This window comes from Bos indicus x Bos taurus, chromosome 22 (genome assembly GCF_003369695.1).
Source record: "Bos indicus x Bos taurus breed Angus x Brahman F1 hybrid chromosome 22, Bos_hybrid_MaternalHap_v2.0, whole genome shotgun sequence".
Lineage (NCBI taxonomy): Eukaryota > Metazoa > Chordata > Mammalia > Artiodactyla > Bovidae > Bos > Bos indicus x Bos taurus.
Window position 1 is genome coordinate 12,622,859 of NC_040097.1, and position 25,243 is coordinate 12,648,101.

Here is a 25,243-nt window from a genome sequence, read left to right on the forward strand (position 1 = left end):
ATCTCTTAAACAGTGAGCAGATAGAAGTAAAGTTAAAGCAGATACCTATTGAAAAATGTAGTTTTCACTTTATTTACACAGGTCACAAAATTAAAACCAAGTAGCAGTGATGAATTGGCTGTAGCAACCATATCTTAAGTCCATTCACCTCTGGTCAGTCAGCACCATCAGTAAGCGAACGCTTGATAAGGCAGATGGAGGCATATTTATAGTCTGTCTGGGAAGCTGGCTGCCAAATGGGACAGTCTGTCCTTTACCCAGCTGAAATGTCCCTTTTTCCATGGGTTGCTGAAGACAGGCACTGAAGCCTAGCTAGTGTTACTTCCCACACACACTGTCTTCCAGGATTTCCTGAGAAATACTTATAGCACAATTTGTAGTTTACTTTGTATTTGAGATCTCCACATGTCTTCGGATTAGGCTGAATTTGCCTGTTGGGTCTGGAATATACCATTTTTCCCAGACATCAGTATATGAAGCAGTTCTTCCCCATGGCTTAAAGTGCCCATTCCAGTGGAGTAACTTGGCAGCCTTTACAAATTGGGGTGAATATCGTTTTCCAGCACTGGAACCTTACATTTAGAGAAAAAAGAGCCAAATCATCGTACTAATCAGACACAAGACTGCAGGTAACTTAAGGGAAACAATATAGTCCATTCCTGAGGGTGGTCCTTAGTAGACACTTGACTGCTTAGGCTCTTGGTTAATTACCTACTTACCAAGGTGGCGAACGTTCCACATAGGGTCGATGGTGGAGTGCTGCTGATAAAACACGATCAGTAGGGGTGGCGTTGTGATGCTGCCAGCCAGTGTTCTGCTATACAGCCCCTCTCTGGGTGGGCGAGAGAACAATTCCTGTTAGTCAAGACTGTCAGGGTTGAGATACAAGAGTTTTCAGAGCTAGGCCAGTTACATAACTTACTCTACATTAAGTTTCATCCATTTTTCCAGCTGGTTAGTTATATTCTGTCTTCTCCATTCTGTCAAGTTTGCAACAAAAACTCCAGGATTAAATGAGCAGGTGCTGGCTTTCATGGAAAGTTCACGAATTCTCTCCTTCTTATAGTCAAGATATCCAATGTAATTGTACTAAAAACACAATTGGGATATATAATATATTTACTGCTTCAAACTAATTTGATAATCATTGTCCTTACTTACGATTTCTCAGATAATTAGCAAAGGGCTCTACATAAAGCAATTAGAAGTGAGAGCTGGGATTGCAAGTTAGACAATAGGACCTAATTATAAAGCCGGATATTCAAGGAGAATTAGGTTTTCAAATCCATAAACCAATCTAGGAAAGTAGCCTTGAGTTTTAGAATGAAATAACCAGTGAATAAAATGTAGCTAAAAGGGGAGTACAGTAAATTCACGAGGTCTAATAAATAATTTACCTGGTTCCCTGCTCCACGGATGACAACTTTAGCAGAGGTTGAATCACAGTCTTCTGAAAATGCAGCTGCGTGTCCTGGCTTCAGTGGTGTATTGTACAGGGCAAGAATATCACCTGAAAGAAAGTTAAGATTCAGGCTGCAAGTTGTCCCAAGATTCCAATTCCTCCTACTTTAAGTAGGTAAATTAAGGTTTTTAGTTGGAGTTTCAATATCAAACTTTTAGAAATTAATAGAATAAATATACAGAGAAGCAGGATAGAATAGACCTGAGAAATAGTGTGAACCAATTCAACGCAATTAAGATTTGTATATAATTTTCACACAACAGTAGGATACAAATTCTATTCAAGTTCCCATAGACTGTAAAGTAGGAGACATGAACATATCCAGGGATATAAAACAAGGTGCAAAAATTTCATGGTCTAAAGGTATTAAAATCAAACAGTCTGTTATCACTGTGGAATTATGTTAGAAATCAGTATCAAAAGATATTTGAAAATAATCCACATATTTTCAAGTGAAAGATGACCTTTTACAGGATAACCATAAGACAAACACTACAGCCCACAGTGGACAGAAAGCAGCAATGATGTGACATTCTTCAGTACCTTGCACGATCACATCATCATCCATGTATATGGCCTTCTTTGCTCTGGGAACCAGAATTGGCAAGTAGAACCTTGCAAAGGTTAACTGGAAAAGGAAAGCATTGAAACAGGATTTGTAAGTGGCCGTGCTTTTGTTTACTAGAAATTCCCAGGATGCTCTCAGCATCCATGCAAGAGAAGACAGCCAAAGGTCTCAGAACTTCCAGACTTGGTCCCCAGGGAAGTATAATCGGTGCACTGTGCCCAGTTATGCAGGTATTCCAGCCATTTCCTAGTACTACCAAGTACAAACAAGGATGCATGGAACTCACTGGTTTTATGGATTCCCCCTGGTCAGGATCCTCCTTTACTTTCCCTTCCAAAAGTTTAGTGTCAAAATTCACAATTTTGTACCTGATACGTTTCAGGTTACTGCTACTGAGCCAGGACCTGATGAAAATAAACCACCAAATATCAGTTTAAAGTAATAATGTCCCAAATCATAGCCATGTCTCTCTGCTTTCCAAGACCCTAATGCAAGAGAAATCCTGAGGACCAAACAGGTGTCCTCAATTCCCTTCACCTCTTGAGTTCTGGTATCCTCATCTGTGAGTTTTCCCACTAAAGTCCCTTCCTGAACCAAGATTCTATGGTAACAGAGCTCCCAAAGGCTCATACTTTGATCACTCTTCTGACACTAAAACTGCTGTACAAAATTCACTATGGAATTGAGATGATCCCATCGCCACATGGATCGTTCAACTTCTGTCCCTCCAAATAACATGAGTGAAGAAAATAAGTCAAGGTATGATGGTAGTGAAAGCTAGTTATCAGCATAGGGGGTGAATCAGTCTGTTAACCTATACACTCACTGAGTGTGACGACAGTAATTCTACCTGAGTCTAAGGTGCTGCCTGTGAGAAGTCAGTGTTCCCTAAAGATGTCCAGCACATTTTTCCTAGGGCCATTTCAGATCAGCATTTTGTGGATATTTTTATTTTAATGCAATATTTGTTTCTATTTTAGATGGTTTCTTAAGTTTTTAAAAATGGAAAAATTATTCATAACAATTTTCACAAAAAACATGAACCATGAAGAATGGCACAGAACTCTGACCACTATTAACCTATTAGACAAAACTTTGGAATAAACTTTGTAAATCTTAAGTCAAAGCATCTTCAAAACACATTTAAGACTGTCCATCAGAGTGGTTTTCTATAAATCATAATACTAAGGATCATTTACTGAGCGATTATTATGTGGTAGGTAGTTCATATATTTTTTTTTCATTTACTTGATACAACAATCCTCTGCTACTGCTAAGTCACTTCAGTCGTGTCCGACTCTGTGCAACCCTATAGACAGCAGCCCACTAGGCTCCGCCATCCCTGGGATTCTCCAGGCAAGAACAATGGAGTGGGCTGCCATTTCCTTCTCCAATGCATGAAAGTGAAAAGTGAAAGTGAAGTCGCTCAGTCATGTCCGACTCTTCGCGACCCCAAGGACTGCAGCCTACCAGGCTCCTCCGTCCATGGGATTTTCCAGGCAAGAGTACTGGAGTGGGTTGCCATTGCCTTCTCCACAACAATTCTCTAGGTTGGATATTTACACCCCATACTTACAGATGAGGAAACAGGTTCCCAGGGGTTAGGTCTATACTCACTTCACCATTCTACCTTGCTGTTGCTCTCCCGTCCCTTCCAACTCTAGACCAGAACTACTCAAGAGCATGTTCTAGAAATAAGAAACTTGTAAAATGTAAGTCAACATAGTGCTTCCTTCATTGAGGAAGTTAATTACCAAAAAAAAAAAAAAAAATGCTTGAGTTTAACAACGTGCATAGTAAACACAGTTGATTCACATCTTGGCACAAGTTGCTTACATGTTTCTGCTATCATGGAGATGTACTTATGGTACAATCATTTGGAAAAAATGTGCAGTTTATATGTGGTATAATAATTACACAGGAAAAATGATTGTAAACACTGAAAAAAAACTACTCGATTGGCAGCTGGCCTGCTCTTAGAGTATCCCCTAGAAGCAGAGCCATCAAGGCAGGCAGAGCTCACCGGAGATGGTCTGCTGTGCCATTGAGTGTAACAATGTAGAAAATCACGTTGGAGCGAGTATTGTGCTGAATGCTGTTTATGGCTGCAATGGCCCCTCCGAGCCTATCTTCAGATGCAGCAATGACCACAGGAATCTCCTCTTCTCTCCCGTCTACCACACGTTGGGGAGCATTTGGGATAAAGTCCACTGGCTGAAGCCCCACAATTCCTGAATCTGCAAAGAACGCACACAAGGAAGGTACTACGATAAATCTCCAGAGCTTTTCATACAGATCCCAACACGTGAAAAGAGGTTAGCTGAGGGTTATGCTACTTACACCTCAGTCTGTCTCATTACATGTGAGCCACACAGGCCAGAAACTCTGTGTTTTCCTGTATGTCACCAGGCCTTGGAAAAGCATTTAAAACAAAAAACAGGCAGCAGATGGAATTATGATACACTACTGGTAGGAATATAACAGGATCTTTTTAGACTGTATTTTGGCAATTTGTATCAAGAGCCTTAAACAGGTACGTGGCCTCTGACCCAGTAATTCCCTTGTGTCTCTTAAGAACAAAACCTGAGAGGGAACCAAAAGTCATAATTTTATTTACAACTATGAAAACCTAGAAACAGACTAAAAAACAGTTTTTTTTCAAACCATGAATCGTGTCAGAGAAGTATGCATGAAAGTAATTTAGTGGGTCACAATTAGAATGTGAGCAGGAAAACAAGTTTCTGAATTGGAACAGAACAGTGACTTAGAGAATATCAGAATGCATCACACACAGCAACTCCGAGTATTGTTTTGCAAGCCTTCCTTCTTGCCTTTCATAGTATGTCCATTCATCGACTCATTCATCATGCACTGAACACTGAGCACTTACTATGTGCCAGGTAGTATCTAGGCACTGGGGTTACAGCCATGAATAAAACAGTTAAATCTTTACCACTGTGAAGGGCAGATAGACAATACATACATGCATGTGTGTGCTGTAACACATTCATATTGTGGGGTTGCCATCAAAAAGAATCTCAAAGTCGTTGTACCAAATGACTTTCCTATAGCAAAAAGTAAACTATGTGGCATTAAATTTACATTTGAAGAGTTTTGTCTTGGTGACTTACTTAGGATATAATTAGGTGAAAAATCATGTCATGTGTAATTTATATTAATATATAGTATAATCTCAACTATATGGAAAAAGTACACAGGAAAAAAACTGGACGATAGGGGAAATTTTAATATTCATAGTTATCTCTAGGCAGTGAAATAATTTATTCAATGAATATTTATTAAGCACCTCCTATGTACCAGCTACAACTGCCCTCATGGAACTCGAATGCGGTTTATAAATGCTCCTACTAAAAAAAAAATAAAAAATAAAAAAATAAATGCTCCTACTATTAGGAGCATGCATTACTTTCTGTAAATACATACACACACACATACATATATATACACTATTATAAAACATGCTATCAGAGCATTCAGTGAAAGTTAAGGGAAAGCTATTGGTCTTTTCATGCTCTGGTCAAGGATGGTGGGTAACAATTCAAAAATTATTTTTGACAAAGCTTCTGAAGCCTCAAACATTTCTCAATACCAAGGCAGGGCAATATGAACAACCAATCTAAAATAACTGGCAGCAGAGTTATACAACAATGATATTTTAAATCAGCTGAAGAGGTTTTATGGTTTTGTTTTACTACTAGAATCCTGCTGATATGGTTCCACATATTAAAGGAAAGTAACAGGTGACCAGACTGACAATCTAATTGTGAACAAAGTAGGCATCAAACACCAGCAACATTAACCTGTCACCTTCTGAAGCCCTGCCCAACTGAAATGTCTGCAGATAACAGCGTATAGTGGCTCCTTTCTCTAAGGATTCTAATTTGGTAAAAAGGAATCTTTGGTGAGATCAAATGCTTAGCAAACAACTGCCCAGCAGGGAGAAGGGGACAGGCTGCTAGAGCACAATGAGCGCAACCTGCCTTTCTCAGAGTCGTTAGTAGCTTCTGTAGGGCCAAGCAGAAAGCCTTTTCTTTAAATCTAGTGATGTAACTTAGAATGTGGGACACAGGGAATTCCAGGTCCTTAACAGGCAGCAAGGCTTTAGTCAGGGTTCCCATACCTGAAACCTCATTCCTCAGCAAACTGCTCAGACCAAGGAAGTTATGATGCAAAACCAGTAAGAAGAGAGCAACAGCCAGGACCAGGATGACGATATTTACTGAAACACAGAGGAGAAAGCCCACATTACATCTCTTCACCTTTTGACCCAGTAAAAGATAAGACACGGCTTCCTCTGTGGCTTAGCAGAAAAGAATCTGCCTGCCAATGCCACACACCCGGGTTCGACCCCTGGGTCAGGAAGATCCCCTGGAGAAGGAAATGGCAACCCAATCCAATATTCCTGGCTGGAAAATCCCATGGACAGAGGAGCCTGGTGGGATGTGACTCAGCAACAACAACAAAATAACAACTGTAGAAAGAACGTACCTTTACGAAATGACATCTTTCTCTTCTGTCTTATATAAATATTAGTTTTTAACCCTACAAAACAAAAACAAGCCCCCAAAGTCAGTAGGTACATTACAGTGGACATCAAAACGCCTACGCTTTTATTCAGACAGAAACAAGTGAATATATGGTATATTCTGCCAGAAACTTGTTTTCAATTAACAGTTTCCAAGAACCCAACTTGAGATCTGAATTTTTTATGGCGGTCAAAATAATAAAATATTTCCAATAACTTACAGCCTTGTGTACCATATGCCACTAGACGAAAACAAAAGAAATTCTACCAGGAGGGATACCTGGTAGAATTTAGGGGTCTAGGGGTCTAACCACTATGGAAACGTTTTCTGAATGAATTTCTACTTAGAATTCCTAATTAGACAGGGACTGAGTTGTCTATCGGAGAAGGCAATGGCACCCCACTCCAGTACTCTTGCCTGGAGAATCTCAGGGACGGGGGAGCCTGGTGGGCTGCCGCCTATGGGGTCGCACGGAGTCGGACACGACTGAAGCGACTTACCTTAGTTGTCTATGATCAAGTAAACTGAGGTCAACCTCACTGGTACAAAATACCACCTGTTTCAAATTGTATTCTATGAACTCATTTCTAAAGGCCTTTGAAAAGAAGAAAAATATATTGAAGGGCTATTTAAAAAAATTGGGAATCACAGGCCAGATTACAAATTTGGAGAAAATAATTCAGACTCCCAAAGTACACACACGGCGAGGGTGGGATGATTTGAGAGAATAGCATTGAAACATGTACATTACCATATGTAAAACAGGTGACCAGTGCAAGTTCAATGCATGAAGCAGGGCACCCAAAGCCAGTGCTCTGGGACAACCCAGAGGGATAGGATAGGGAGGGAGGTGGGAGAGGGGTTCAGGATCCGGGGGGACATGTACCTGTGGCTGATTCATGTTGATGTATGGCAAAAACCATCACCATATTGTAATTATCGTCCAATTAAAATTTCAAAAATGCACATTCCTTCTCTCTCACTCTTCTTTCTAAAGCAGTACATGTAAAGTATATTATATCAACAGCTTTCCTCTCTAAAGAATATATATCATTATATACCCTGAGCTATGTGTCTCTACTTCCTCTTGAGGACTGAGCCTGACCTATAGAAGGTGGCAGACTGGGGGCTCCTCAGACAGTTCTATTGTCTGCCTGCTTGGAGCCAATTTCCAAGACTGAAGAAAACAATCTCACTTTAATGAATCTCATTTAATGAACAGTATAAAGGACAATGGTTTAGCTCAACAACGTCCAGCAACAATTACTTACAGGGAGTATCCTGATCAAGAGGCACGAGTATTTGTGCTATTGCAACTGGCCAGACAGAAGAAAAACACAATCCTAGCAGGTATTTGATGCACTTAAGTAGATTTGCATGGCAGAAACCATCTGCTCCAAAAACTCTTCCATGCTTATCTACACGCAAAATACCAATTATTATGGAGTGTGTCTGATCCATAATTCCTTTCCTGGTGCAATTCCTGGTAATGGAATTCACTGATCTGGGTAGAAAGAATTCTCAAAGCCAAACTGCATGTACATGCAGGATGTGCAAAAACACTGACTATATTTCTGCTAGAGTACACAACTGTGTAAAACTTGATGAGTGATACTCACTTGTCCACTATGAAATTAATATTTTGTTTGGAAATGATAAGGCCTTCACATTCCCAAATCACTCAACACACGCACACGCACACACACACACACACACACACACACACACACACACACGGCAGCCGTTCCCAGAAATATGGGTGAAGAAACCTTAGGGGGAAAGAACACTATGTTTTTCAACTTGCTGGCTACATGCACTAGTACCCACATTCTCAGTGGTCTCTTCTGCTTTCCCTCCCATTGCTATACACTCCCATGGAAGGCCATTCCACTCACGCTCTACAACCTATCTCTTTGGTGCAGCAACAGCAAACTCTTTCCCTCTCTGCTGGAACACAGTCTCAGCAGCATATTATCATGCTCTGGTATCTTCCAGTTAATTAAAAAATAAAAAAGACACCACTTCTCAAATCCCAGTAGACCCACAGACCCATTTCTCTGCTTCCTCTCACACAAAAAGCTTGAAAGGACTGAAAGTCTCCAGCTCCAGTTTCTTTCCTCCTGTCCTCTCTTTAGCCTCCTCTAACCAGACTTCTGCTCTACTTTTTCCATTCAAACTGGCTTTGCTGAGACTACAGAAGACCAAGGTCACCTTTTGGTCCTCTTACCCATCCCCTCAGAGACCATCAATAAAGCTTACCACCCCCTCTTCAATTATGACATTATCTCCTTTATTTGATTTGTTTCTTCATTCTGTCTTCCCTGATCTTTGGGAACAGTGACTCCAGGGAAAAGTGTATACTGGTGTATCCTTGCCATCTAAAACCATGTCTGGCAAAGGACAGTAGATATGTGACACTTGTTGAACGATCTTGTTAATCTAGGAGCAAGGCTGGTTCTCAGCCCTGAAAGGGAACATCATCTTTAAACATAATCATGGAAACAAATTCCAATGGGGGATCTCTCTGAAATCAAATCTGACAAAAGCAGTCTCCTTTTCCCATAACTATCTTTATAGATCAAATACCATAAAGTATCTACAGCAACTGCTACCCTGTAAAGTGCGTTTAAAGGAGGATAAACAGAGTGATATGTCTATGGCTACATACGAGGGAAAGGGCTTAGTCTCCACCAGATTGAAAGGTGGAAAAGGTACGAAGGGTGTACATCCACTTTCTCTACCTCTTCATCTGGCTAGCTACTACTTGGCTTTCAGCAGTTAAGGGAGCCTCCCTCAAATCCCGCATTGTCACATTTCCCCTGAGCTCTCATATATCCAGGGCTTCGCTACCCCAGAGTAATCCGGTTTATACTTCTGGGGTTACGTGGCTGTCGCCCTTGACACATTCTGGGCTCCAGGCAGGCAAGGGCCTGTTGTTGGTCAGGGCCGAATCTTGCCCACACACACACACACACATACACACACACAAAAGCTGCGGGGTGTATTTGCGGCTTAATGAATGAGGGCACCATCGTGATTATCCGGGTCGTGAAGATCTTTTTTATACAGTTCTTCTGTGTATTCTTGCCATCTCTTCTTAATATCTATCTTCTGCTTCTGTTAGGTCCATACCATTTCTGTCCTTTATCGAGCCCATCTTTGCATGAAATGTTCCTTTGGTATCTCTGATTTTCTTGAAGAGATCCCTAGTCTTTCCCATTCTGTTGTTTTCCTCTACTTCTTTGCATTGATCGCTGAAGAAGGCTTTCTTATCTCTTCTTGCTATTCTTTGGAACTCTGAATTCAGATGCTTATATCTTTCCTTTTCTCCTTTGCTTTTCGCTTCTCTTTTCACAGCTATTTGTAAGGCCTCCCCAGACAGCCATTTTGCTTTTTTGCATTTCTTTTCCATGGGAATGGTCTTGATCCCTGTCTCCTGTACAATGTCACGAACCTCATTCCATAATTCATCAGGCACTCTATCTATCAGATCTAGGCCCTTAGATCTATTTCTCACTTCCACTGTATAATCATAAGGGATATGATTTAGGTAATACCTGAATGGTCTAGTGGTTTTCCCTACTTTCTTCAATTTAAGATGGTGTGATCACTGACCTAGAGCCAGACATCCTGGAATGTGAAGTCAAGTGGGCCTTAGAAAGCATCACTACGAACAAAGCTAGTGGAGGTGATGGAATTCCAGTTGAGCTATTCCAAATCCTGAAAGATAATGCTGTAAAAGTGCTGCACTCAATATGCCAGCAAATTTGGAAAACTCAGCAGTGGCCACAGGACTGGAAAAGGTCAGTTTTCATTTCAATCCCAAAGAAAGGCAATGCCAAAGAATGCTCAAACTACCGCACAATTGCACTCATCTCACACGCTAGTAAAGTAATGCTCAAAATTCTCCAAGCCAGGCTTCAGCAATACGTGAACCGTGAACTTCCTGATGTTCAAACTGGTTTTAGAAAAGGCAGAGGAACCAAATCAAATTGCCACCATCTGCTGGATCATGGAAAAAGCAAGAGAGTTCCAGAAAAACATCCATTTCTGCTTTATTGACTATGCCAAAGCCTTTGACTGTGTGGATCACAATAAACTGTGGACAATTCTAAAAGAGATGGGAATACCAGACCACCTGATCTGCCTCTTGAGAAATTGTATGCAGGTCAGGAAGCAACAGTTAGAACTGGACATGGAACAACAGACTGGTTCCAAATAGGAAAAGGAGTTCGTCAAGGCTGTATATTGTCACCCTGCTTATTTAACTTATATGCAGAGTACATCATGAGAAACCCTGGGCTGGAAGAAACACAAGCTGGAATCAAGATTGCCAGGAGAAATATCAATAACCTCAGATATGCAGATGACACCACCCTTATGGCAGAAAGTGAAGAGGAACTAAAGAGCCTCTTGCTGCAAGTGAAAGTGGAGAGTGAAAAACTTGGCTTAAAACTCAACATTCAGAAAACGAAGATCATGGCATCCGGTCCTATCACTTCATGGGAAATAGATGGGGAAACAGTGGAAACAGTGTCAGACCTTATTTTTCTGGGCTCCAAAATCACTGCAGATGGTGATTGCAGCCATGAAATTAGAAGACGCTTACTCCTTGGAAGGAAAGTTATGACCAACCTAGATAGCATATTCAAAAGCAGAGACATTACTTTGCCAACAAAGGTTCGTCTAGTCAAGGCTATGGATTTTCCTGTGGTCATATATGGATGTGAGAGTTGGACTGTGAAGAAGGCTGAGCGCCGAAGAATTGATGCTTTTGAACTGTGGTGTTGGAGAAGACTCTTGAGAGTCCCTTGGACTGCAGGGAGATCCAACCAGTCCATTCTGAAGGAGATCAGCCCTGGGATTTCTTTGGAAGGAATGATGCTAAAGCTGAAACTCCTGTACTTTGGCCACCTCATGTGAAGAGTTGACTCATTGGATAAGACCCTGATGCTGGGAGGGATTGGGGGCAAGAGGAGAAGGGGACGACAGAGGATGAGATGGCTGGATGGCATCACTGACTCGATGGACATGAGTCTGAGTGAACTCTGGGAGTTGGTGATGGACAGGGAGGCCCGGTGTGCTGCGATTCATGGGGTCGCAAAGAGTCGGACACGACTGAGCGACTGATCTGATCTGATCTGAATGAGGGCAGCAACCACACACATCAACCTGCCCCTGGAGTGCCCAGAATCCCAGCGTTTGTGAGTGACTCTGACGCGCAACACAGCATAGAGGCCAACGAACCAGTAGGGACCGCCCCCCCCCCCGGCCCAGGTTTCCCACAACAGTTTCTCTCTGCAACGTGGGTCTTCCACCTTCCTCAGAGTAACGGAGAAGGGCCTCAGCTTTTGAGAGAGACACCCGCAGAGAGAGAGAGGCTGTGTGAATCCTCGGCGGTCTGAGTCTGTGAAGGGGCTAGAGCAGCAGCCGAGCAGCCTAGAGGCTCCCCGGGCGGGAGCTGGCCACACTGGTGCGAAGGGGGCGACAAGAACCCCTCCCCGAAAGGATACCCTTTCTCTGGATGAAGGGTTCTGGGGTAGTCACCCTCTAAATTCTGGTGTTCCGCAGAGCACACGCTCGGCGGGCTCCCCACCCAGGCTCCGAGACCCCGCGTTGGGATTCCGGCCAGCCGTTCCCCTCGGACGCTGCCCGCAGCAGCCCTTACCTGCAGTCCGAGGAGGAGGAGGAGCCGCTGCCCGCACCCCGGCCCGCCCCGCCAGCTCAGCGCCCCTGCCGCAGGCCCCGGGGCTCAGCCAGCCGCCGGACCGCCCGCGTCGCCTGCACTCCGGACCAAGGCCGCCCGCCCGCTAGCTTGGCGACCGCCGCGCAGCCCCACAGACCCCCGCCCGTCGGCCGCTCGGACCCCGAGGGCGTCGCACGGAGCAGGCGCCGCCGGGCAGCCCCACCGCTGGGGTCCTCGCAAGAAGTCCGTCGCCATGGAGACGGGGCGCGCGCAGGCCGCACTTCAGCAGCGCCCGCCCAGCCGAGGACAGTTTTGGGGGACCGGGACCGCGGCTCCCAGCACCCAACAGCGCTGACGGCGAGCCCTTCACGGGCGCGTGATGCCTCGACTCGGCTGCCGCCGTCAGCATCTCAGCCCCCGCGGAGAGGGCGCCGGCCGACGGCCAACTGCGAAAGCACAGGTCGCCTAGCGAGGGCACGGGGAGGGGCCTCGGGCCGACCGGGTCTGTGGGAGACATCCGCTTCCGGGACCGCGGCCATCGCAACCCTCGACTCCGCAGGCCCGCGGAACTGGACCCGTCAGCAGAAGCTGACCCCGGGCCCTAGCATCCCTGAGTCCCGGCTGCCCTCGCTCTGCCGCCCGCCTTCAGAACCAGACATGTTGGAGCATCTGAGCTCACTGCCCACGCAAATGGTGAGGCCGCTGCCCGCCAGGGCCCTGTGATCCCTGCACGCAGCTCGCGAGCCTGGCAGCTCCGTAACCCTTGTCCGAGACCTACCCCGTAGGGCGCGGGTGCCGAGTTGTACCTACCTGGTGCCCTTCTCTCTTCCCCCCAAGGGTGCCCCTCCCTGGGCTCCGTAAGGATGCTTCGGTTCCCCCGGGAAACCCAGAATGGCATTCCTTGCTTAGTTTCTTGGGGGAGCCCCATATGTTGGCAATGCCCTGGTGCCAAAAATGTGAGGCCCTTGCAGTAATGTACCTCTTCGGTGGTGGAACCAACTCCTGCTTTGCCCTTCTTCACCTCTAGGATTACAAGGGCCAGAAGCTAGCTGAACAGATGTTTCAGGGAATTATCCTTTTTTCTGCAGTAAGTATTGATTTTACATAATCTTTTCCACCCTCACCCCCAGCTTGACTGTGTTTAATATACTTTCTTTGCCTTTAGATAGTTGGATTTATCTACGGGTACCTGGCTGAACAGTTCGGGTGGACTGTCTATATAGTTATGGCTGGATTTGCTTTTTCGTGTTTGGTAAGATATTTATGGCTTGGATGTTAGTGGCAAGTTAGGTTTTCTGAATTGGGTTATTTTGTTTGGATGTAGTACTGAGAATCCACACAACGTTTCAATGCCAGATAGCATCAGATGAGGTTAAGTTGCATAAAGCTTATTTCTTTTGGCAGTTGCTCCAAGCAGTAATCTTAAAAGTCAAAGCTAGAACTTAAGACCTTATGGTCTTCACATTGCTCCCTCCTCACCTTTCTTTTAGCTCTTAAAGCCATGTGTAAACAATGAGGCTTGTTCTTAAAGTATCTTGTCTGGGTGATGGCACAGAGTTTTCATAGGAATGTGGGTTTCCTTGTTTTTACCTGTAGCAAAAGAGTCATTTGGGAACCAGGCATGATACAGAATACTCTTTCAAGCTTCTAATGGCCATAGTTGATTGATTTTCTGTTCTGACCCAGCTGACACTTCCTCCATGGCCCATTTATCGCCGGCACCCCCTCAAGTGGTTACCTGTTCAAGACTCAAGCACAGAAGACAAGAAACCAGGGGAACGAAAAGTTAAGAGACATGCTAAAAATAATTGATCGGGGTTTTCATGATTCAGCTTTACTGTTGTACCTGCTTTTGTTTTGTGTGACATGAGCTAAATTGTTTTCATATATAAAACATAAGCTAAAAACCACCCATGCTCAGCTGTGTATAGATTTTGTTTTCTCCATATTTCATTTCTCTTTTGGGTTTTGATTTCTAAATATTTTAGACCTTCTCCTCACAATCTTCCTCTGAAATGGAGAACAGAAAACAGAGGTATGCAAAGTTTCTTTCAGGTCTACAAAATAATGAGTAAAAGCTTCATAAATGACAGTACAATTTAACTATCAAGTTTTATAATGCATTATGGGTAGTCAGGCTGTTTTAATGTTTTCAATTAAAACTCAGTGCAATTCAATGTCTATAGAGTCTTTTGTTCATTGTTCTGCAAACATGACTACGAGTAAAAGCCAAAGTTAGAAGTTCATGGTTCTGAAAGTGTCAGCAAGAACCATTTCTGTCTTCTGAAGCTACAAGGTCCTAGTGTATGTTTTTTTAACAACAGCAAGTACTTGTGAAAAAACTTACTGATGGAAATTTTGTGGTAAAGTAATATTTTGATACCAGTAAAATAAGGCTGTTGCCAAACAGAAAACATTTAATCCATGCTTTACCTAAGGCAGTTCAAAATGAAAACCTGAGAAGCTATAAATTACTTTTAAATTTTCCAGAGGGCTGAAGAGAAAAATGTTCTAACAGTCTTGTGTGAGGAATGGGAGTGCAAGGGTTATTACAAGTCATATTCTTCTTCTTGATACCAGAATATAGGACTTCCAAACTGAGTTTTTAAAAAAGGGAGTGAAGATCTTAATACACCAGAAGTCAGGAAAGGGTTTTTAAAAGGGGGAAGAAAAGTAAAAGACAGCAGAAATAAGACCAAGCATATCTATAAAAAATGTGATTACAAAGTTAAGAGCTCCCAATAGGGTTGAAAATCATGTTACCTCATGTTCTCAAAATGACACCCAAAGGTTGAAAACAGGAGCAAGGATGTATTAGGCAAATGCAAGCAGAAAGGAGTGGTAGTAGTGAAAAAGTCAGAAATTTAATATCAGAAAGCATTAAATGGGGCAAAGAGGGACATTTCATAGCTGCAAGATGTCAGTGAATGAATCATGCATTGAGTAAGATGTGAAATAAATAAAGACTTACATATACAGGATTTGGCAAAGCTGCACTCTTGGTAGGAGACCAACACTCTACCTTTCAGATTTTGATAGATCAAGGCAATATGAAGACTTTTGTACTTGTTCCACATGCCTGGGACACCGTCCCTTAGGTATACATGACTTGTTCTCTCCTTTCATTCAGGTCCCTACCCAGTGCGTGAATGCTAAGTCACTTCAGTCGTATCTGACTCTGTGACCCTATGGACTGTAGGCTGCCAGGCTCCTCTCTCCATGGAATTCTCCAGGCAAGAATACTGGAGTGGGTTGCCATGCCCTCCTCTAGGGGATCTTCCCGACCCAGGGATCGAACCCACATCTCCTGCATTGGCAGGCAGGTTCTTTACGACTAGCGCCACCTGGGAAGCCCTACACAGATGTCACTATAAAGAAGCATTTCCTACTGTCCTATCAAAAGTTTGGGTATGCCCCATCATTCTATATTTATTTTCATGGTATTTAATATATCTCAGTATATATTTGTTAATCATCCACCCCAGAACATGAGCTCCACGGCACCAGGAACCTTCTTGGGCTCACTGCTTTTTGCTTAGTACAAGAGTACATGACACACAGGCACTCCATCATATTTACTAAATGAATACAGAGCTGTTCTGTCCAGTATGGTGCTACTAGGCATGTGTGTCTTAAGTTTAATTAAAAATTGGGTTCCTCAGGACTTCCCTGGCCATCTAGTGCTTAACACTCTATTTCCAATGCAGGGGGAGTGGGTTTGATCCCTAGTTGGGAATTAAGATCCTATATGCAGCATGGCACATCCAAAAATAAATTTTTTTTTTAAATTGAGTTTCTCAGCCAGCCACATGGCAAAGACTCAACAGGTTTTATATGACTAGTGGCTACCATATTAGAGCAGATGTAGAACATTTCCACTATTTAGTGGAGAAGTGATTCTGCCGATGCATAAGAGAATTCACCTTTACTGAATGCACGTAGGGCCATTCCAATAATGGATCATGTACTGAGCTACAGGAAAAAACGATTCCAAGAAATAGAGGTTTGTGCAGGTCATATTTACTAACACTGCAATGTAGCTGGGGCAAGGAGGAAATTTCTTGGCTTTGGAAATACATGGAAATTAAAAAAGTACTTTTACAAGAGAAAGTCAAAACATAAATTCTTGACTATTTACAAACTAATGTCAAATAAAACATCAAAAGTCTCTCAAATGTGGCCAAAGACATGCTGAAAGGAAAATTTAGTCTTAAAAATGTGTTTTAAAATTAAAGCTGAAAAATGATTAGGCACTCAAGAAAAAAACCACAAAACAACAGAAGCATTAAAACTGACTTAAAAATATATAGAATGGGACTAAAAATGTATGAGGGAATATATGTAACTTTACACAAATAAGTTAGAAAACTTCAGTAAAACTAAAGTTGACTTCCCAAGAAAGATTATGGATCTCTAAAACATGCAAGAAATGGTAAATAGCTCAGAAAGACCCACAGTTTGCCAAAAATTTGAACCCAGTTGGGCACTGGGATCAGATGGTTTTAGAGTTGTGTTACAACAAACCCTTCAAATTAAAATTAAGAAGCTTCAGAAATTAGGCCATGAACCTAGTACCTGGCACATAATAAAAACTAAATAAAAGTCTTTTAGGGGACTAGAAAGGGAACATTTTATTATTTTATGTGTGTGTGTAATTTTCAAAAAAGGTATAGAGTTCTGCATATACTAATCAAAACTTTTATTTTATAAAAGCTACTTGCTAGATAGGCATTATGAATTATACATTTCAAATAAGGGAAAACAATCGATATCTTGATGTGTAAGAAGACAAATTTCAGGAGACAAATCTGTCCAACATAACTAAAAGGATCTGGACATTATTACTTAAAAATCGCTGAAATAGAAAAGGTATTAAGTGTTTAACAGATGTTTCTGCTGATGGAAAAATGAATCTTAAAAAAAAAAAAAACCCAGTCTGCAAAAACATATTGATTTACAAGCCCAAAATATCTCCTACTTTCAATTCTTGTATACCTTGAATGAGGTCCATATTAAATGGAAATATAATGTTAAATTATATTAACATGCTAAAAAAATTCAATTGCTAAGGTACTATATATAACTTCATATCTTTAAATGTACTCCCAGAATTATAAAAAAATAATTTATCAACTGCTACTTAGTTATTAATAGTAAAAAGTAATATCACTGGATATGTCATTTTTTCCCCTATTGCTTTTATCACTGTCGTATAATGTAGAACTTCCAATCCAGTATGTTTTGTCTCAGTATTCAAGCTCATAAGTACCTTAAAAAATAGTTCTAGGTATGTTGGTTTAAGGCTCAGTAAACAGTAATCAAACAAATGTCTTAAAATAGATTTTTTTTTCCCTCATAAAGAGAATAAGATAGCCAAGGTTTTTTTTTTTTTTCTTTTGTAAGCTTGCTTCAATATTACTGTTTTGTCCAATCTTTTTCTAGTTAAAAAGCCAACAAGATAAAAGGATGGTGAATGGCCTCCAATCATTGATATAGGTTTGTTTGTATTTGTTTAAGCCAAAAACCTTTGAAAATAGTTTTATTCTGGCAGCATATTAGATAAATTCTCAAAAATTCACATTTTCTTCAAAAAATTTTAACTGGCGAGCTTTCACACTGTAAGTCACGTACTTTTCACCCATGTGCTCCTGCAAATGTACCTATTTGGGAAACATTAAAAAAAAAAAAAATCAGTATATAGTAGAAATTAAACAACATACTCCAGTGCACCAAAGGGGGGAAAAAATCACAAAAAAAAACTTAAGATATTTAGAGACAAATGAAAATGAGAAAATACCAAAACTTATGCGATGCACCAAAAGCAATGCTGAGGAAATAATTTATAGCTATAAATGCTTATGTTAGAAAAAGATTTCATGTCAACGACCTAACTTTATAAGCTAAAGTAGTAGAAAAAGAACAAATTAAACCTAAAAGTAGCCAAAGGAAGGAAATAATAAAGATTAGAGCTGAGAAGAATATAACAGAGAACAGAAAATTAGAGAAAAATCAATGAAACGACAAGTTGGTTCTCAGAAGATGAACAAAATTGACAAACCTTTAGCTATACTAAGGAAAAAAAAGACTCAAATTACTAAAATCTGAAATGGATTTGGGACATTACCACCACTCTAATGAAAAAAAATGAAAAGGATTCTAAGGGAATACCATGAACACCAACAAGTTGCATAATCTTGGACAAATTCCAAGAAACATAAAACCTATCGAAACTGAAGTACTAAGAAAAAGAAAATCTGAATATACCATAACTAGCAAGGAAACTGAATTAGTAATCTAAATCTGCTAACAAGGAAAGGTGCTGGAACTTTGCTGCTGAATTCTGCCAAACGTGGCCAGGAACTGTTTTCAGTCCTTCTCAAATTCTTCCGAGAGTTAAGGAGGAGGGAGCACTTCCTGGCTCATTCATGAGGCCAGCATTGCCCTGGTGCTAGGGCCAGACAGGGAGACTACAGGAAAAGAAAAATATAAACGTATATCCCTTATGACCATTGATGCAAAAATCTTCAACAAAATACTAGATGATTAAGATGTTCATGAGAGATACTGGTTTTATGTTTGTTTCATGTTAGTGTCCTTGTTGGGTTTTGATATCACAGTTCTGGTTTTCTGGAGAAATGGAAAATGTCCCTTCTTTTTCTGTTTTCTAAAGAATTTGTGTAGGATTTGTGTTATTTCTTCCTTAGATGATTGGAAGAATTCACCAGCAAAGCCATCTGGGCCTGAAGTTTTCTTTATAGGCGAGTTTTACTTTTTCTAGATGCTACGTTTAGGCTTTGTATCAAGGCTTAGTTAAATTCATAGACACAGATGTAAGAATGGTGGCTCCCAGGAGCTGGTAGGGAAAATGGGGAGTTTTTGCTTAATTCGTACAGAGTTTCAGTTTTGCAAAATGAAAGTAGTTCTAGAAATGGATGGGTAATGTTCGCACAATTCTGTAAAACATACTTAAGGCCACTGAGTTCAGTTCAGTCCTCAGTCGTGTGTGACTCTTTGTGACCCCATGGACTGCAGCATTGAACCAAATACTTAAAAATGGTTAAAATGATAAATTTGAAGTTACGTGCATATGATTAAAAAACCAGCATGTGTATAATGCACTGTTAAACCTATAGAGAAATGTAACATATTTACGGAAATTAAACAACAGACTCCTAAACAACCAACCTTATAGAAATAAAAAAGATTAAAAAGGATTTCTATTAATAATTGCCAATTATGAATAACTTTGCTTTTGAACTGTGGTGTTGGAAAAGACTCTTGAGAGTCCCTTGGACTGCAAGGAGATCCAACCAGTCCATTCTAAAGGAGATCAGTCCTGGGTGTTCTTTGGAAGGACTGATGCTAAAGCTGAAACTCCAATACTTTGGCCACTTCATGCAAAGAGTTGAGTCATTGGAAAAGACTCTGATGCTGGGAGGAATTGGGGGCAGGAGGAGAAGGGGAAGACAGAGGATGAGATGGCTGGATGCCATCACCGACTTGATGGATATGAGTTTGAGTGAACTCCGGGAGTTGGTGATGGATAGGGATGCCTAGTGTGCTGCGATTCATGGGGTCGCAAAGAGTCGGACAGGACTGAGCGACTGAACTGATGGATAACTTAGATGAAATGGACAAATTCCTAGAAAGACACAGATTTTAGAAACAGAAGAACAATCTGAATATAGTAAGGCACTGAATTCACTAACAAAAAACTACTCACAAAGAAAAGCCCAAGGACTTCCCCGGTGGTCCAGTAGTTAAGACTCCATCCACAATGCCAATGCAGGGTGTGAGGGTTCAGTCCCTGGTTGGGGAACTAAGATCCCACATGCCATGCAAGATGGCCAAAAGATATATATATATATATATACATGTGTATATATATATACGTATATATGTGTGTGTGTGTGTGTATATACATACACACACACACACACATATGTGACTAAACACTAAACACGTATGTGTTTAGTCACTCAGTTATGTCAGACTCTTTACAAACCCATAGATTGTAGCCCACCAGGCTCCTCTCGGAATTCTCCTCCATGGGAATTCTCCAGGCAAGAATACTAGAGTGGGTTGCCATGCCCTCCTCCAGGGGATCTTCCCAACCCAGGGATCAAACCCAGGTTTCCCGCATTGCAGGCAGATTCTTTACTATCTGAGCCACCAGGGAAGCCCATATATATATTCATATATATAAGAAAAGCCCAGGCCCAGATCCCAGATACTTTCATTGGTGAATTAATTCTATCGCAAACATTTCAAAAAGAATTAACACCAGTTCTTCACTAATTCTTCCCCCAAAAGATGAGGGAACACGCCCCAGCTCATTCTGAGGCAAGTACTGCCCTGATAACAAAACCAATAAAAAATATCACGAGGAAAGAAAACTGAAGATCAATATCATGTGAACACCAACACAAAAAACGCTCAACAAAATACTAGAAACATGACTCTAGCAACATCTAAGAAGCAGTACAGACCATGACCAAGTGGGACTTATCTCAGGAATATAAGGATGGTTTAACATCCAAAAACAAATTAATGTAACACCACATAAAAAAAAAAAAAAAAAAAACACAAACATGATCACCTAAATACAAAGCATTTGACAAACCTTACACCTTTTCACGATAAAAACACTCAGCAAACCAGAAATAGACAGGACCTTCACCCCAAAAATATAAAATAAAATACCATAGAGAATAAAACAAAATAAAATTAAATCCTTAAAAAAGGGGGGGGGGGATCTTCTTCAACCTGAAAAAGAATATCTAAAAACTGATAGTTAACATCATAATTAATAAAGACTGCTGCATCTAAGATCAGAAACAAGATAAGGATGTTTACTCTCACCACTTCTATTCAACATTGTAGTGGAGGTTCTAGCCAGGGCAATATGATTCAGCAATTTCCACCCCTAGGGAGATACCCAAGAAAAATGAAAACATATGTCCACGCAAAAACTTGTACACAAATGTTCATAACATTATTCACAATAGCCAATAAGTGGAAACAATCTAACTGTCCATCGCCTGGTGATGTGGCACAGCCACGTTCGGCCATATAAAAGAAGGAGTTTTCCGTGTGCTATAACATGGTGAATCTTGAAAACATATGCTAAATGAAAGAAATCAAGCACAAAAGACCACATAGCTTTTTACAATTCTACTTAAATGAAATGTCCAGAATAGGCAAATCTACAGAGAGAGAAATATGAATGGTTGTTTAGAGGTGAAGGGCCTAGAGGACAATGGGGAACGACTACCAGTGGGTACAGGGGCTCTTCCGGGAGTAATTAAATGTTCTAACATTGACTGCAGTGGTAAATGGGTAAAATGTATGGTATGTTAATTATAATCCTAAAGGCCAGTAGAAAAATCCCATAGCGTAAGCAGCTGGCACAGCTACAGTTTGGATACTCACCTCTCTTTCCAATTCATCCTCCTCTTCCAAAATATCATACACCTGCTCTAAAAGCTGAATCCCCAGGCCCCGAATTACATCAGCTCTTAAGACTTCAACTATTCTTCTGATTTTTTCAGAACCTGGCATGATCGCTAAAAAGCAACAACAACAGGGAAAAATGAACTTTCACCACTTCAGCAAGAACACAATGATTTTTTTAAAAAATCTTGTCATGTTAAGATTCTTTTCACTTTGATAAGAGTTTGGTTTAATGACTTCATGTATTTTTAATGACTGAACTTAAGCTTCATATCTCATTACCATCTCCTAAAACTAAAAACTGCAATTGTCTAATTTGAAGAAAATGAAAAATTCCAAATGTGTATTTATTTACATTTATTGTTAAAAATAAAATTTCATGCAACTTTTCAGGAACACAACTATTACATAAAATAAGATATATTTTTATGGAAATATCCAAAGGAAATAATTAAAAAAACAAATTTGAAAACATTAGATCCTTAGTTTGATACATTTCTCCAGTAAACATACGTTCTCCAGTTTGGTGTAAAACAATAAACTGACCACCTGAAGGTAGCTCTTTAAAATGGAGTTCCTCTGCCTCTTCTGCAACTTTCCCATGAAGTATTAGCGTGTCCCGATACTTCCGATGAAGTTTAAATTCTGACACTGGATCTGGTACTGGGAGATCTTCATAGCTCTCTTTAGAGTCCAACTTCAGAGTCTGAGTCATCAATTGTACCAAGTCAGTCATTTCATTTGTATGACCTTTACTGGGAAGAAAAGGAAAAAAAAAAAAAACTGCTTCATGACAATTTTTCACTGGAAATTAAGAAGTTCGGCTTCCCAATGAACAAGTAAGTTCTTACAGACAGACCCCTCCACAAATAAGTATAAACTCTGGACAAAATACAAAAGTTAACTATGAGGGCAATGGAGAATGTATAAAATTTACAAACAGATTCTGGAGGGGAGTTAATACTTCTAGCCTAAGGACAGGCCATAGGGAGCTAAAGTACAAAAAAAAACCCCACAGTCTTTCTTACCTGCAGAACCACGTACCAGAGTTCAAGACCACCACTGCCCCTAGAAAGTAAGTAAGGAGTCTTGGAAAGGAGAGAGCCAGAAAGAGAAGGCCCCTGTTTCTGTGTATAAATTCTGCCCAACTATTTCTAAGTAATTTAACTATATACAAGCACAAAGTTCAAGAATATTTAAAGGAAGATAAAAATATCAGCACCTAATGGGATAAGATTAACAATGTCTGGAACCGAGTCAAAAATACCAGATATACAAAGCAGGAAAACAGCACAAAATTAATAGAAACAGATCCAAAAGTGACACATGTGACAATTAGTAAACAAAGGACATTAAAGAGGTTATTAAAAATTTATTCCATATGACCAACACAGAGGAAGCATTAGCATGTTAAGGAAAGGCAATGAAGATAAGACCCAAACTGAACTACAAATGATAAGTACAATGTGTTCAATACATCGGATGGGATTAACAAATTAGATACCGCAGAAGAAAAGATTAGTAAACTTAAAGAGAGAGCAATAGAATCTATAAAAAATGGAACAGATGGGAATTCCTGGCAGTCCGGTGGTTAGGACACTGTGCTTTCACTGCCAAGGGTGCAGGTTCAATCCCTGGTCAGGGAACTTAGATCCCACAAGCCAAGCGGCATGACCGGAAAAAAAAAAAAAAAAAAAGAGGCGGGGGGTGCAGGGGATAGAGAAAAAAAAGTCTAAAAAAAAGATGAACATCATCAGTGATCTGTGGGATAACTTTCAGTTCAGTTCAGTTCAGTCACTCAGTCGTGTCTGCCTCTTTGCCACCCCATGGACTGCAGCACGCCAGGCCTCCCAGTCCATCGCCAACTCTAATATACATGTAGGATCCTCAGGAGGGAAAGAGGGGATCCAAAAAAATATTTGAAGGAATAATGGCCAAACTGATGAAAATAATGGCCAAATTGATAAAAACTAAAGCCACAGATCTAAAAAGACATAAGAATTCTGAATGAAAATCAGATGTGTTCATTGAAAGAGAACTTTAGTCCCAGCATATACCAAAACCATTTACAACGTTATTAATGACAGTACTATAGGTCTGAATGCTGTTATAAATGTACATTTAAAATGAATTCACAAACAAATGGGATTTGAGCAAACTTATAAGCTTTTGCACAGCAAAGGAAACCATAAAAAAAGAACAGATAACCTACAGATTAGGGGGAATATTTACAAACAATGTGACCAACAAGGGATTAATTTCCAAAATACATAAACGGCTCATACAATTAAATAACAACAACAACAAAAAAAAAAAACCAATATAAAAATGGGTAGAAAACCGAAACAGACATTTCTTTAAAGATGGGATACAGATGATCAACAGGCATATGAAAAGATGTTCATCATCACTAATTATTACAGAAATGAAAACAAAACTATGATACTACCTAACACCAGTCAGAATGGCCATCATTAAAAAGTCTACATATAATAAATGTTGGAGAGGGTGTAGAGAAAAGGGAACTCTCTTACACTGTTGGTAGGAAGGTAAACTGGTGCAGCCACTGTGGAAAACAGTATGGAGGTTCCTCAAAAAATTAAAAATAGAGTTGCCATATGATCCAACAATCCTATTCCTAGGCATATACCTAGAGAAAACTATAATTCAAAAAGACACATGTACCCTTATGTTCAAAGCAGCACTGTTTACAATAGCCAATGCATGGAGACAATCTAGATGTCCAATGAGAGATGAACAGACAAAGAAGATGCAAGATAGTTACTGAGCCATTAAAAAGAATGAAATAATGCCATCTGAAGCAATATAAATGGCTTATCATACTAAGTGAAGTAAGTCAAAAGAGAAAGACAAGAACCATATGACATCACTTACTTGTGAAACCTAAAATGTGACACAAATGAACATACCTGTGAAACGGAAACAGACTCCAAGACAGAACAGACCTGTGGTTGCCACAGGGGCAGGGATGTGGGAGGGAAGGACTAGGAATTTGAGCTTAGCAGATGTAAACTATTACATATAGGATGGATAAACAAGCATGGACATACAGGATGGATTACTACTGTCTAGCACAGGGAACTATAGTCTATTCCTGTGGTGAACCACAGTGGAAAAGAACGTGAACAAGAATATACATATGTACTGAGTGACTTTGCTGTACATCAGAAATTAACACAATATTGTAAATTTATACATCAATAAAAAAATGTTTAAGTTAAAAATAAAATGAATTCAAATAGAACCAATTTATGAAGGGAGATAAACAGATAAGAACTTACCCTTCCCTGGAATCCCCATCTGATTTATCAGTTGAACTGGTAGAGGAACTTAACTCATCCTCTGAGAGACAATGGGTGAGCTTCCTTTCCTATTAATTTTGTTTGGAAAAACAAAATTTCACATGACAACACAACCAGAATGTAATACACGAAACAGTCTTAGACGCAACGTCTAGCCACAAAGCGCACCTAGGTTCAATAACAGTAGAACTACTGGACGGAAAA

The 25,243-nt window shown here is 40.5% G+C and overlaps 3 protein-coding genes across 8 annotated transcripts in view; 1 reads left to right on the plus strand and 2 right to left on the minus strand.

Moving 5' to 3' along the window:
• Nucleotides 1-44: 44 nt before the first annotated feature.
• GLT8D1 (glycosyltransferase 8 domain containing 1) lies at nucleotides 45-12,525 on the minus strand. 2 transcript variants are annotated; one of them, XM_027523406.1, is made up of 10 exons: nucleotides 12,246-12,525; nucleotides 6,540-6,593; nucleotides 6,172-6,270; nucleotides 4,054-4,267; nucleotides 2,317-2,434; nucleotides 2,006-2,090; nucleotides 1,398-1,510; nucleotides 923-1,089; nucleotides 720-832; nucleotides 45-572 (listed from the first exon to the last, which is right to left on the minus strand). In XM_027523406.1, exons 2-10 carry the CDS (start codon nucleotides 6,553-6,555, stop codon nucleotides 382-384), a joined length of 1,116 nt encoding a protein of 371 aa, XP_027379207.1. In that variant the 5' UTR covers nucleotides 6,556-6,593; nucleotides 12,246-12,525; the 3' UTR covers nucleotides 45-381. The 2 variants fall into 2 exon arrangements, with proteins under 2 accessions (XP_027379207.1, XP_027379206.1); XM_027523405.1 differs by lacking the exon at nucleotides 12,246-12,525 and having other exon boundaries at nucleotides 6,540-6,988.
• Nucleotide 12,526: 1 nt separating this feature from the next.
• On the plus strand, nucleotides 12,527-14,444 carry SPCS1 (signal peptidase complex subunit 1). Its single transcript, XM_027523407.1, has 4 exons — nucleotides 12,527-12,956; nucleotides 13,291-13,350; nucleotides 13,429-13,515; nucleotides 13,950-14,444. The coding sequence occupies exons 1-4, from the start codon at nucleotides 12,921-12,923 to the stop codon at nucleotides 14,073-14,075; spliced, it is 309 nt and encodes a 102-aa protein (XP_027379208.1). The 5' UTR covers nucleotides 12,527-12,920; the 3' UTR covers nucleotides 14,076-14,444.
• A 1,822-nt stretch (nucleotides 14,445-16,266) lies between these two features.
• Nucleotides 16,267-25,243, minus strand: part of NEK4 (NIMA related kinase 4) — a 28,651-nt gene continuing 19,674 nt past the window's right edge. For 2 of the 5 annotated variants that reach the window (XM_027523410.1, XM_027523412.1), the window contains exons 12-15: nucleotides 25,019-25,107; nucleotides 22,266-22,471; nucleotides 21,696-21,829; nucleotides 16,267-17,923 (exon numbers count right to left, since the gene is read on the minus strand). In XM_027523410.1, the coding sequence (XP_027379211.1) occupies nucleotides 17,831-17,923; nucleotides 21,696-21,829; nucleotides 22,266-22,471; nucleotides 25,019-25,107 (522 nt within the window). In that variant the 3' untranslated portion in view covers nucleotides 16,267-17,830. Of the gene's footprint in view, nucleotides 17,924-21,695; nucleotides 21,830-22,262; nucleotides 22,472-22,744; nucleotides 22,785-25,018; nucleotides 25,108-25,243 lie in introns of those variants that run through there. The other 3 variants (XM_027523409.1, XM_027523411.1, XR_003507834.1) reach the window with 2 other exon arrangements.

Bases quoted from the DNA above. Each gene is read 5' to 3' on its own strand.
- GLT8D1 (XM_027523405.1), bottom strand. From the start codon at position 6,645: ATGTCCACTGTAATGTACCTACTGACTTTGGGGGCTTGTTTTTGTTTT. The intron at 2,091-2,316 runs GTGAGTTCCATG...TTCCTTTTCCAG, and splicing joins AGGGGGAATCCATAAAACCA to TTAACCTTTGCAAGGTTCTA. The intron at 1,090-1,397 runs GTAAATTATTTA...TTGTGTTTTTAG, and splicing joins TCCGTGGAGCAGGGAACCAG to TACAATTACATTGGATATCT.
- SPCS1 (XM_027523407.1), top strand. From the start codon at position 12,921: ATGTTGGAGCATCTGAGCTCACTGCCCACGCAAATG. The intron at 13,351-13,428 runs GTAAGTATTGAT...CTTTGCCTTTAG, and splicing joins GAATTATCCTTTTTTCTGCA to ATAGTTGGATTTATCTACGG. The intron at 13,516-13,949 runs GTAAGATATTTA...GTTCTGACCCAG, and splicing joins GATTTGCTTTTTCGTGTTTG to CTGACACTTCCTCCATGGCC.